This window comes from Xenopus laevis, chromosome 1L, assembly GCF_017654675.1.
Source record: "Xenopus laevis strain J_2021 chromosome 1L, Xenopus_laevis_v10.1, whole genome shotgun sequence".
Lineage (NCBI taxonomy): Eukaryota > Metazoa > Chordata > Amphibia > Anura > Pipidae > Xenopus > Xenopus laevis.
In genome coordinates this window covers 174,784,531-174,798,148 of record NC_054371.1, presented here as the reverse complement: position 1 = coordinate 174,798,148, position 13,618 = coordinate 174,784,531, and the positions used below count along the sequence as shown (strand labels likewise).

The 13,618-nt window shown below is 38.7% G+C and overlaps 1 protein-coding gene across 1 annotated transcript; it reads left to right on the top strand.

Annotated features, from left to right (window-relative positions):
* Positions 1 to 1,400: 1,400 nt before the first annotated feature.
* tmed2.L (transmembrane p24 trafficking protein 2 L homeolog) lies at positions 1,401 to 10,360 on the top strand. Its single transcript, NM_001087150.1, is given in 4 exon segments — positions 1,401 to 1,690; positions 3,570 to 3,762; positions 7,094 to 7,201; positions 8,667 to 10,360. Coding segments are annotated over 4 exon segments (606 nt in total). The 5' UTR covers positions 1,401 to 1,510; the 3' UTR covers positions 8,792 to 10,360.
* Positions 10,361 to 13,618: the final 3,258 nt, after the last annotated feature.

Below are 13,618 nucleotides of genomic sequence, written 5' to 3'. Positions count from 1 at the left end.
ATCTTAAACTGTTACAATAGTATCTATTCTGAGCTCTCTCTGCCCAAAGCCAATTAAGTTAGAAACTTTGTATCTTTTCCTGGCTGTTTAGTGCAGGAGATCAAAGAGAAAGTCTGGACATTTCAGTAACAAACCTGGGACTGCGGGCTGAGTTGTCAAAAACGGGACAGTTGAAAGGTCCATGCACAACTTAGGTGTTTTTCTTGGACACTTGGGGCATATTTATCAAAATGTCAGTTTAGAGCTTAGTAAATAAAAACTCAGCCATGTTCTAGTCATTCCTTTGGGGTTTTCAGACCTGTATTTAAATGGTTTGTTCTAACTCTATACTGTTCTAAAAACTCCATAGGAATGAATAGAACGTGGGTGAGTTTTAAGTTATGAAGTTCTAAAGTTTAAATTCACATTTTGATAAATATGCCCCTTGGACTCCTGTTTTGAGAGAGTTCGAGACTATGTAATGAGTTTCTTGGCCACTGGGAAAGCTACTCTATCTTGGATTTATTCGCAACCAGATATTTATACTCTGTAAATGAACGGGGAGATATTAATAGTAATCCAGCTTCAGCGTTATCATTGCTGTAAATATGCAATTTTCTTCATAATGTTTACTAATCTTCTTAGACCTTAAAGGGAAAATGTCATGGAAAAACATGTTTTTTTCCAAAACACATCAGTTAATAGTGCTGCTCCAGCAGCATTCTGCATTGAAATCCATTTCTCAAAACAGCAAACAGATTTTTTTTATATTCAATTTTGAAATGTGACATGGGGCTAGACATTTTGTCAGTTTCCCAGCTGCCCCAGTCATGTGACTTGTGCCTGCACTTTAGGATGGAATTACTTTCTGGCAGGCTGTTATTTCTCCTACTTGATGTAACTGAATCAGTCTCACTGGGACTTGGCTTTTACTATTAAGTGCTGTTCTTAGATCTTCCAGGGAGCTGTTATCTTGTGTTAGGGAGCTGCTATCTGGTTACCTTCCCATTGTTCTGTTGTTAGGCTGCTGGGGGTGATATCACTCCAACTTTACAGCAGTAAAGAGTGATTGAAGTTTATCAGAGCACAAGTCACATGACTGGAGGCAACTGGGAAATTGGCAATAAGTCTAGCCCCATGTCAGATTTCAAAATTGAATAACAAAATCTGTTTGCTCTTTTGAAAAATGGATTTCAGTGCAGAATTCTGCTGGAGCAGCACTATTAACTGATGCGTTTAAAAAAAAACGTTTTCCCATGACAGTATCCCTTTAATGAATAAGTTTAGAATTTGCCCTCAACATCAATGGCTAGCACATTTTCTTACGTAGAACTACGTGATTAGCGTGCTCTCCAGCGTTGCCAGGTCTTTCTCGGAGACTGTTACCCGGATGTGGCCTTGTTCCTGTCAGGCCGCCGTACAAGCGTTACGTGGCAGTCGTAGCTCGCACCCCGGCAGCCTGGAGAGGTGACGCCTCTTTCGGAGCGAGGCCTAGATCCCCAGACCGCCGACTTCTGTGATTCTTGTCATCATGTTCACGCTTTCTGAACTCGTGACCCTGCTCGCTTTCTTTTCCGCCACGGCGTCTGGTTATTTTGTCAGCATAGACGCTCACGCGGAAGAATGCTTCTTCGAGCAGGTCACGTCGGGTACCAAGATGGGCCTTATTTTTGAGGTGGCGGAGGGGGGATTTCTGGACATCGACGTAGAGGTAAGCTTGGGCCTCCACAGAGTTTCTCAATATAACTATGTCTGAAATGATGTGTGAGTGGATTATGCCAGGAATAGATCGACTCTCTTACAAGATCTCTCTACTACCAGCGGAATAGAATGAAGCACCTGCAAGAAGAATCATCTGTGACTGAATGAAATTTTCTGTCAGTGTTTAGATAATATCAAATGAAAACTGTCCTCTATCTTCACCTGCTGTGGGGTTTAGCATAGGACAAGTTAAATGATCTACACCCCACATACTTCTCCAATACATCATTGCTGCCTAGGGTTGCTGGGAGTTGCACAACTGTCATAATAGATGATATCTATTATCCTTTTGTCACAGTGTCACAAGCCCCAGTGAAATATTATTCAGCATTTACATTTTCCTCTATTTATAGATGTAATCTGTGGGTTCTGGCCAATTTCAGAGTTGTAAGATGACAACCACTAATTATTGGGCATGTGGGGCCAGTGTCGGACTGGAATGCCAGGGGCCCACCAGAAAACCGTAGACCGTGGGGCCACTTTTCAGACTATTATTCCCCCTCTCCTAATTCAACTTCTTTATTCTCCTAGTCTTTTATATCTTCTTACTATACTCTATTTTTCCATTATCAAGCCCATAAAGAAATAGGGAATGACCATGATATAGGCTATGGTTAGAAGCAAGAGGGCCACTGACACCTGGGGCCACCGGAAGTTTTCCTGGTTTCCCGGAGGGCCAGTCCGACACTGTGCTGGGCTGTTTAGGAAAGCCAGGGCCTATTTTGTATATTATAACAAACAAGGGAAAGTTGTGCTCACCACTAATTTTTTAAAACCATTAGGCGGGGTTGCAATGAGGCTGTGACCACAATATACACATAAACAAATACTAGAGGTCCTCTGCACTCAACCCATTATCAATATATTTAGGACAATGAGACATTTTGTGCCTTAAGCTACTAAAAATGCCTTCCCCTTTAAATAAAACAGGGATTGTTTGTCCATATATTGCAATATATTTAAGATGGTTAACTACGTCAAAGTCATCCCATACCTGTCCAGTCCTATGCTCCACTTTCATCTTATTCATTAAAGGACCAGTAACATAAAATTATTATTATTATTTTTTTTTAAATTCTTTTGTACATAACGGGAAAAAAAAAACACTAGGACACATTTAACTTTAAATTTGTGAAGTCTTTATTAAGAAATAATTTACCGATACTCTGCCTGCGCTCCTCTTCAGAAAAGACGACAGGGTAGTGATCCATTGTACGGCGCTCGATTTCTTCTCCCTGCCTTCTATAAGAGATAACCACAGAGTAGAAATCGAGCGCCGCACGATGGATCGTCACCCTGACCCCTTTTCTGAAGAGGAGCGCAAGCGGAGTATCTGTAAGTTATTTCTTAATAAAGACTTTGCAAATTTAAAGTTAAATGTGTCTTAATGTTTTTTTTTCCGTTATGTACAATTTTTAAATTTTTTTTTTATGTTACTGGTCCTTTAAGAATTCTATTGCTTCATTATGCATTTTACGAAGGGATTTTTAGTAGCTTAAGGCACAAAATGTTTCAATGTCCTAAATATATTGATAATTGGTTTAGTGCAGAGAACCTCTTGTATTTGTCTATTTTGTATCTTAAGCTGGCCGTACATACAGAGATCTGGCCGACTTTCGGCCAGATATGGATCGGGGAAGCCTGTCTGAGGGCCCCACAAACTGCCCAGTAAACTGCTGACTTAATCTGTCAGCAGTTTACACCTACTCGTTTATGGGGGCCTTTAGACTGGACTGGGAACAAAAACAGTGACACTTAATTATGTGTAGGGTGGAAAACTTTTACTTGGTTTCTGGAATTTACAGGTAACATTTTTTTTTCTTCTTCAGATTACAGGTCCAGACAACAAAGGCATATATAAAGGAGACAGAGAGTCCAGTGGAAAATACACGTTTGCAGCCCACATGGATGGAACATACAAATTCTGTTTTAGCAATAGGATGTCCACAATGACTCCTAAGATTGTAATGTTTACTATTGATATAGGAGAAGCCCCGAAAGGTCAAGACATGGAAACAGAAGGTGGGCCTTGTTTTAGTGCATGGCAATAATGCTCATCTTTCTTTTCAGGGATGGTGTTTATGCCACATGGGTAGATATTTCTTGAAATGCAACAGGGAAAACATATTTCTTACTTTATGTACTCCAGGTGGCACTGCCAGATTTTGCAGGTGTGGGAAGAGTGAGATTCCAACAGCTGCAGCCTCAGGTGCCGGAACACTCATGCTGGCTGTTCATTGTTTGCTTCTGAAAACAACACCCTTACTTTTACTTGTAGAATCAGCAGACATATTCACTAAGTACAATATAAGGTGTTGCCAATTTATTAAAATAAATACTTGATATGGGACTTTTCTACATTTCCTTATAATAAATACAATAACCTATACGATTATAAAAATACAGTTATTGATTCTATAATTTGGAATCCTTGGAACCTGGGGTTTTTCAAGGTTTTTTCTGTAATTTGGGTCTCCATACATTGTCTTAATTGAACATTAAACCATTAAATAAACCCAGTGGGATTGTTTGATACCAATATGGATTCATGCAGCTTTGTTACCATCAAGTACAAGGTACTGTTTATTTTGTTACAGAGAGAAAGGATAAAATTGTAAATTAGTTGAATTATATGCGCAACATAGACTGTGAGATAGTGTTTCTGTAATTCAAAACTGTATGGGTAACCGAATCTCATAGTTGTGACAATACTATATATATATATATTGCTGCAATATACTGAATAAAATTGCAGGTTATGGGCAGAAATAAAAACGGTCTAATTTTAGCCACCATTTCAAATGGTTTGCTTCTAGTAATAGAAATGTACTATTTCCAATAATCCAATATATTCCACAGTTATTACAGTAAATGCATTTTAAACACATATTACAATATATAAATAATTGGCAGACATCATTCTTTTTATATGAGGTAGCCAGTGATAATCTTTTAGGAAATCCTGCTGGGCGAGGACCACATTGGCTTATTGATGTGGCCCTCATATAACTAAAGTCTCTGTAGCCTTAGTCTCTGGCTGACTTTTTTTTTCTTTCTTTAATACATATGCTGGACTATAATCTTTACATTTCTAATGTCTTGCACTTCTCTTAGGTATTGGAGAATCATGGGATGGTAGGTTTATTGCAGGCAACATGACTTTCATTTGCTGTTTTGCATAGAGAATAACACTCTGTACATGTCTAACCCCTTTTCCTGTTTTGGCATGTAAAGTGAAATGTCTTGAGAGGCTAGAATAACCTAGTTGGTGACTTAGCTAACAAACCTAACATTTCTGCGTCTGCACTTATAAAAACTGTGGCATGGAGTTTGGAAGGTTTGTAAACTACAAAAATGCCATAAGGGCATAGATGTTTGTGACAACTCGGTAAAACTGACTGCTTGAATTACAAGTATGCAAGTCTGTACCATGTGCATGGAGATTTGTTTCTACCATATTATGTGGTATATCTTTTCATAATTAATTTATGAAGTTGCACTTTAACATAACTTGATATTTAGTTTTAAGATAGATATCAAAAGGTTGTGTTTGGTGATAGTTTTAATAGCTTGGATTCACTGAAGCCATACCATATTTCATACTGTCCTTATGTGAAATATACTATTGGTTTTTGAGCCACTGCATATTTCTTATGTTGAATGGATCCTAAATGCTTTTTCATACACAGGGTAGAGTTTTTACTTTTGTTGGATGTTTGGTCAAAACTCACAATTTCGAGTTGGGAATAATCCAAATTCTTATTCGAATTCGAGATTTACCATACCCTGACCCTGGGAACAACTGGAATTTGAATATTCACCTCCTAAAACCTGCAGAGTTCATGTAGTAATTAGGGATGCACCGAATCCAGGATTCTGTTCGGGATTCGGCCTTTTTCAGCAGGATTCGGCCAAGTCCTTCTGCCCGGCAGAACCGAATCCGAATATGCAAATTAGGGGCGGGATGGAAATTGCTTAACTTTCTGTCAAGGTAGTAAAAAATGTTTTCCCCTTCCCACCTCTAAATTAGGGTTCGAATTTGGTTTGGTATTCGGCCGAATCTCTCGCAAAGGATTTGGGGGTTCGGCCGAATCCAAAATACTGGATTCAGTGCATCCCTAGTAGTAATCAATGGCAGAGGTCCAGTGACCCATTTAAAGATGTTATTAGCCTTCCTGATGTTAAAGTTTTTTTGGAGAAAAATCTAGATTCGAGTTTAGTCAAATTTGATTCAAGTTTTCAGGTCGGTAATAGATAAAGTTTTAGAAGTTCAAATTTTTTCTTAAATAAGATACTATTCAGGTTTCAAATTCGTTTTAGGTAAAAAAAACTTTAACATTCAACCTTTGATAAATCAGCCCCTCGCTGTACTTGCAGTATAAATAGGATAGCATAGAAAATTTAATTTGCTGTTTCCTTCAATGGAAACATGTTTCTTTTTTACTCTTGTTGTTTAGAGATAGGAGGCTGCTTTTGGTCTTCTGTTGTAAGGCCAGTGGGAATTTGCCTAGAAATTCAGACTTAAATAAATGTACTCTGAGATGTTCTTTTTTTGGTATAACCTATGAGTGTCTGGGAAATGTCTAGTACAGGGGTCCCCAACCTTTTTTTACCCGGGAGCCACATTCAAATGTAAAAAGAGTTGGAGAGCAACACAAGCATAAAATAGTCCCTTGGGTGCCAAAATAAGGGCTGTTTTGGTTGCCCCTATGTGGCAGCCTACAAGAGGCTCTACTTGGCACTATACTTAGTTTTTATGCAATTAAAACTTGCTTCCAAGCCTGGAATTCAAAAATAAGCATCTGCTCTGAGGACTCAGAGAGCAACATCCAAGGGGTTGGAGAGCAACATGTTGCTCGCGAGCTACTGGTTGGGGATCACTGGTCTAGTATAATCTATGTTGTAATAGTGATATTGTGCTAATATTCATGATTTTATTTTATCACATACTACAAATATATAGCTGTTAAAGCTGCAAATTCTCTGTTGTGGTTTAATCGGTAGATTATTAGCGTCCTTCCATAAGGATGCCAAGCACAGGCCAACCTAACCTAGCTGTACACCTTTACTATTGGTCGACCGTTACATTCGGGACAGCAAGAAGTGAATCTGGTGATGTGCTATGTTCCCACAGACCTGATGCATTGCCAGATGGAATTTACAGTTTTGTCATATCTTCAGCTGAAACTGACCCTTATCTTGCATACATGCCCTGATGGTTGGGTGATATGTTTGATATCATACAAACTACCCACTTCTGACATGCATATGAGCTATACGTAATCTCTTTCAGGTAACATTAGTTGGTGTATTACTGTCACAGTTTTGTTATAACTGTATTAATGTCCTTCAGCACATCAAAACAAGCTGGAAGAAATGATCAATGAACTGGCTGTAGCCATGACTGCTGTGAAGCATGAACAGGAATACATGGAGGTGCGAGAGAGAATACACAGAGCAAGTGAGTAATTTTAAACTGCTACAAAACAGGGTGGGGAGGAAAGGGGTTTGCAAAATTAATATGTTCATAGACTAGTATTCCATATATATCATCCGCGAAAGAGAGGGTAACGTTATATTCAAGGAGAGAGAGCCAATAAATCCACCAACCGGTGATCCAGGGACTCCGCTCTGGCAGCGGCAAGCATACAATCTAGTAGGGATGCACCGAATCCAGGATTCGGTTCGGGATTCAGCCTTTTTCAGCAGGATTCGGCCGAATCCTTCTGCCCGGCCGAACCGAATCTGAATACTAATTTGCATATGCAAAAAAATTTCCCCTTCCCACCCCTAATTTGCATATGCAAGTTCGGGTTGGGTATTCGGCCGAATGAAGTGCGAAAACACCTTTATACACATAGATGTGGATAGATTCTGCTTACCCATAGTCTAATTTGCATATGCAAATTAGGGCAGGGATGGAAATTGCGTGACTTTTTGTCCGAAAACAAGGAAGTAAAAAAAATTTCCCCTTCCCACCCCTAATTTGCATATGCAAGTTAGGGTTAGGGTTCGGATTCGGTTCGGTATTCGGCCGAATGAAGTGCGCAAAACACCTTTATACACATAGATGTGGATAGATTCTGCTACCCATAGTCTCCAAATGTCCAATTGTAGTGCTGGTTTCAAAGTTCAATGAGTAAAAGTAACAGCCCCACTGGCAGTGAGTATACTTTTTTCATATAGAATATTTTGATTAGTATGTGAATACTCTTATTGGATTAAGGTGTGCCCATTACCAAAGGATTGGAATTTTTTTGTTTTCATTGTACTTTGAAATCAGGCATACCTCCCTGCCGTAACCTAAAGAGCACTGGGGAATCCCCAACGTTCCTGCGCATGCTCAAGCTCCTGCGCATGCTCAAGCTCCTGCGCATGTGTGGGGAGGGTGGTGCGCTGGCAAGGCTACTTGGTGCTAGGACCCAGCAGCCTAGGGGAGCTGAATCCCGGAATCCAGGCCTGTTTTCCTCGGGAGAGTGCAAATTGGCTGCAAAGAAACGGGACTGAAAAAGAGGAACTGTTGTTTTGGATATAATATTGGGCAACTTTTTACCCAAGCCGTAACACATTTTTAGAAGTTTTGCTGCTGACTCCTTCTATAGGAAACCTGTGTGTTTTGGTTGTACTGCTAAATAAGTGTTTGTTTCAGGACATTGGGTCATGCAGGAGGCAGGAAAATGTAAGGCTAGTGCCACACGTAGTGGATAACAGAGTGTGGATAAACACACCTAAAATGCAAACGCTTGCATTTTCTGCCGAAATCTGCCCCATATGACTGCACTTGGGCTGACGTAATGAATCCAGGTATAGGCAAGGAAGTGGCTAATTCTTGTCATTAAATGTGGCACTAGCCTAAGCCATTATGCCTTTAAGATTAATAATTGTAATTAACACCTTTAAATGACTCTCTCTTCTTTTCTCAACAGTTAACGACAACACAAACAGCAGAGTAGTGCTTTGGTCATTTTTTGAAGCCCTTGTACTTGTTGCGATGACATTGGGACAGATCTATTATCTAAAGAGATTTTTTGAAGTGCGACGAGTGGTTTAAGTAAAAGCAAATTTTTTTGCCTTCCCCTTGTTTTATTGTCCTTGCTGAGAAGACACAAATCAACAATCTTTGTGTTTCTTACCATCAACTACATGGTCACAAATCTTTAGGTTTTTTTTTTTTAAAAAAGTGGATTCCCCCCCCCCCTTTTCATTTAGCTTCTGATCGTCTCAAGGATTGGTAAACTGTAAATATACTTGCCAAGAATGTTTGAGGGGGTTCTAAGATGCTATATGTATAACTCCTACCAGCTAGCCCACACAGTGACATTTATGGAGGAAAGCAGAAAAAGAAGTGTTCATAAATTAGATTAAGAAATTTAGAAACTAAGCATTTTTCCACATTACAAATAAAAGTTTTACCAACTGAATTTACAAGATTATATTTGTAAAATGTGTATTTTGTTTAAGGTAATTTCACCATTTGCAGTGGACTGGACAGAAATAACGAGTTATTTTTTATAACCCTTTTTCAGTCAAGACATCCACATTTACACTCACGGAGTAAAACACTGTTGTTGGTACTTACACAATAATGGAAAACAATCTGTTTTCTCTCCTGAATCGTCTGTTAACCTACTACCCTACGTGATGTACTTGGTGAGAGGTGGGATGTTGCATCCAGGAAAAATGAGGAAAGCATCATCACTCTTATAAATGGGTCAAAGAACAATGAGAAATAATCTTATCCTTCTATTGTTAGCTATGTACATTGCTAAAAGGCTACAGCAGTCCAATCTGAATAAAAAAAACAAACTGGAGGTGTTTGCAGGATGCTTTCCGTTGATCCCATATAAATGTCCATAACTTATGCTTAAAGACTTCTGAGGTCCAATTAAAGACTTTAATTACCTGCAAACAAATCTTTAATTACAGAATACTTATATGTCTGTATTTGTCTGCCTTGTCCACTGGATTACATTTTTATTTGTACGTTATAATTTTGTCCTACCTAAGTACTAGGGGAGTGAAGGCTATATGTTTAGGCCATTTTGTGTAGTTATTGGATGAAGGATAATTACAGTTTTCTTGGGATATCTGGGAGACATTGACAGAATTTCCTTATGGCATCTTTTAATTTGCTTGTTGCAATTTATCAGAGCACCTTTTGTCTTCAATACTTTTTATTCTTTTATGTTTTATGGATTTGCCATTTTTTGTGCAGAGCCAAATTACCATTCATCCCTATTTTTCATTAAATAGCGGGTCTTGAAACAAATGGGGTTCCGGTGTTGGTGCAAATCAAGATTATATTTTAAATGATGGTTGTATTCTTTTCTGTTTTTCTCTATACAGACAAAATCCTTACCAGAAACAACTATTTTGTACAATTAAGTTAAGAAGTTTTCTTACTGGTTTTCATGTTAAAAAGAACATTTTCAACCTTGGGCAAAGCCTCTAAATGCAGCAGTTTTTAGAAGGATGGAATTCATTTTTTTAAGACTGTTGACAGCCAATCATTGTTTGAACATCAAATGTAAATTGACTTTTAAGGTGTACATTTTAAAGGAAGATACTTGTCGAAATATTACCCAAGTTCAATGAACAATAAACACACATTCTATAAAAAGTGAATTGTTTGGTTTTATTTTCTTTCTATAAACTTCATTGTACATTATTACAGGATATTATTAGAACATTAATATTATCACTGCTTATAAAGTTGCCATCATTCTTTGCAAAGGCTTTTTAGAGTAAGTCAGGTGCACCTGTTTGAAATGGTACTGTGCCACTATCACCTGTGGTCTTCCATTGAATCTAGGGGCAAACCATGAACAAATATCTGATATAAGTAATTATAAAACAACTGAACTTGCTGAGTAATTATTGAAGACGTTGGGCCTTTGTCAAAACAGCAGCAACCAAGCCCAACAGGAACACCAATAGAAATAACCGCACAGAGACACGTAGCAGGCGAAAAATATCATCCCATATGTAACTGGAGTGTCAGAGAAACAAACACCATGTCCTTGTGTTTTTCAAACCTAGCAACACACTGAGACAAAAACTGGTTCACCCAAAGGATCAAACCAAAAAAGAAAAACAAAGTAATGTGATATACGGAGTCCAGTGTAGCGAGGAGTGCACAGTTCTATACATTGGGGAGACAAAACAATTGCTCACCAAGCAAATGGCTCAGCATAGGAGGGTGAACTCTACAGGACAAGACTCAGCTGTCTTTCTACACCTAAAGACAAGGGACACTCCTTTGAAGATAGTGAGGTCCAAATCTTGGATAAAGAAGACCGCTGGTTTGAAAGAGGCAAGGTGGAGAAACCACCCCTTAACAGAGACGGGTGTATTCGACACCACTTGTCTACTACATACAATGCTGTTCTAACATCTGTACCCCGGCGGTTTCAGAACACTTCACACACATTCATGCAACTCTCACAAGTCACACCTGTTTCTAGGAGTTGCATGACACATTGGTAATCCAATCACAGAAACTCCACAGAATTGACACCTCTGTAAATTTCACATATCGTCTCTCTGAAGAGTTACCATGTGCCCTTGTGATTGGATTAGTGAAAGAGTCTATATGCAGAGAACTTTCCACACCAGTTGAACTGAAGAAGCTGCTTGGATGAGTAGTGAAACGTCTTCAATAATTACTCGGCAAGTCTAGTTTGTTTTATAATTACTTATATTAGATATACCATGACCGGTATGAATGAAAATATAAATGGTCACATGAACAAATACATCCATTTGAATGCTGCACCTTTTTTTTTCCACATAGGGAATTCGAAATCACTGTTGGACACAGATGTGTGTTTGAATAGGCCAAAAATCCTGAGACAATGGGAAGACGTGTATCTGTTTTGGCGAAAGGTTATGGGAATAAGGTTAATATACACTGGAACATAACTCTTTGGCGAAACACAAGTTTATGGGAATAAGGTTAATATACACTGGAATATAACTGGTTGATTTAAAGGTGGTGCCATTTATAAATTCAGAATGATAATGTATTGGCACTATGGAGATGTTTCTTTCCAGGAGGCTGAGCAAGCAGAACACCTTTTATAATTTCGTAATTGTGCAGTGCACGGTTAAAAATGTTACTTCCTTGTTTTGTGATGAAAGGTCACTTGCTTTTAAAGGAAAACTATACCCCCCAAACAATGTAGGTCTCTATAAAAAGATATTGCATAAAACAGCTCATATGTAAAATCCTGCTTCATGTAAATAAACCATTTTCATAATAATACACTTTTCTAGTAGTATGTGCCATTGGGTAATCATAAATAGAAAATTGCCATTTTAAAAAATAAGGGCCGCCCCCTGGGATTGTAGGATTCACTGTACTCACAAACATACCAACAAACCATACATGTTAGGTCATATGAGCCAATTAACAGGCAGAGTTGTGTCTTTTGCTTCCACACTTCTTCCTGTTACAGTTAGAGTTGAAGTATTTCTGGTCAGGTGATCTCTGAGGCAGCACACAGACCATCACGAAATGGTGACTCAAGGCAAGAGAAGGATAAAGGGCAATATTTACTTAAATATATATTCCAGTTTGGTGAGATTCTTTAATATGCCACTTAATATGATATGAACTATCTGTTGCTTAAGTGTTCATTTTGGGGGTATAGTTTTCCTTTAAGTATTTGGATTCAGTTCCTTATCCTGCTGAAAAAGGCTGAATACCGAAACAAATCCTGGATTTAGTGCATCCCTATTTCAATGTGGCAATTTCTGTAGAGGTCCTGGAATGACAGACAAGCAAATAAAGAGAGCAGTTGTCACACCAGGGATAATCTCAACAAATACAAACAGACAATAACCGTTACCTATAATGCTCTATCTGGAGTCCCTACGCAAAACCATAATGGAACTGCAGCCAATACTCCTTAAGGACAAGAGGCTGCAAAATATAATTCCAGAACCTCCAATCCTAGGATACAGACAGCCCCCAATCCAAAAGAAATGATTGTACGTAGCTCTCTACAAGGACCTGCAGGAAATGGCACATCTCCCTGCCTGCAAAAAAGGTGGGAAACGTGTGCACACATACATGTAGTACAGGTACAAATACAGCATTGTCAACAGGAACACCAGATAAAAGGTTCATTTAACTGCAATTCAGACAACGTGCTATACCTCTACTGACCTGCTACTCAACTCCCACATTCTCCCAACCTTTCTGCTTTCAAAATATCTCTTAAAACACACTTATTTAGAGAAGCCTACCCTCACTCTTTGGTAGTTTTTTAACTACCAAATGCAATACCACATACAGTACTGCATCTCTCACCCACTTAATTCTGATCTTGCCCACACCTTGTGCCTTATTCCCTTTCCTTTAGATTGTAAGATCTTTTGCACAGGGCCTTCCTCACCTTTTGTACTGGTATTGGTTGTGATGTATGTAACTCCATATGTTCTGTGTATGTAATTCATGTGATTTAGTTGTATAATTACATTTACTTTACAGCACTACTCAATATGCTGGCGCTATATAAATACATGTTAATAAAAATAATACCTAATAATGTGTTTGAAATGCCCCACTACAGTACTCTATGCGGGAGAAACAGGACAAACGCTGCGCTAACGGATGAACTCCCACAGGTTTAACATCAAGCATAGCAACATAGATGCCCCCGTGGCAGCACACTTCTGCAGCAATATCCACAGCATCAAAGATCTTTGGGTCACAGTAAAGCTGGCCATCGACGCAAAGATTTGATCGTACGAATCTCCATTTCATACGATTTTCGGGCTGGCTTAGGCATAAATTTGCACATGCAATATCAGTTTTAATTTGGCCTATTTTGACTTTTAGATTTGGAATTTTCTTCTCTCGCCCAAGGATTTG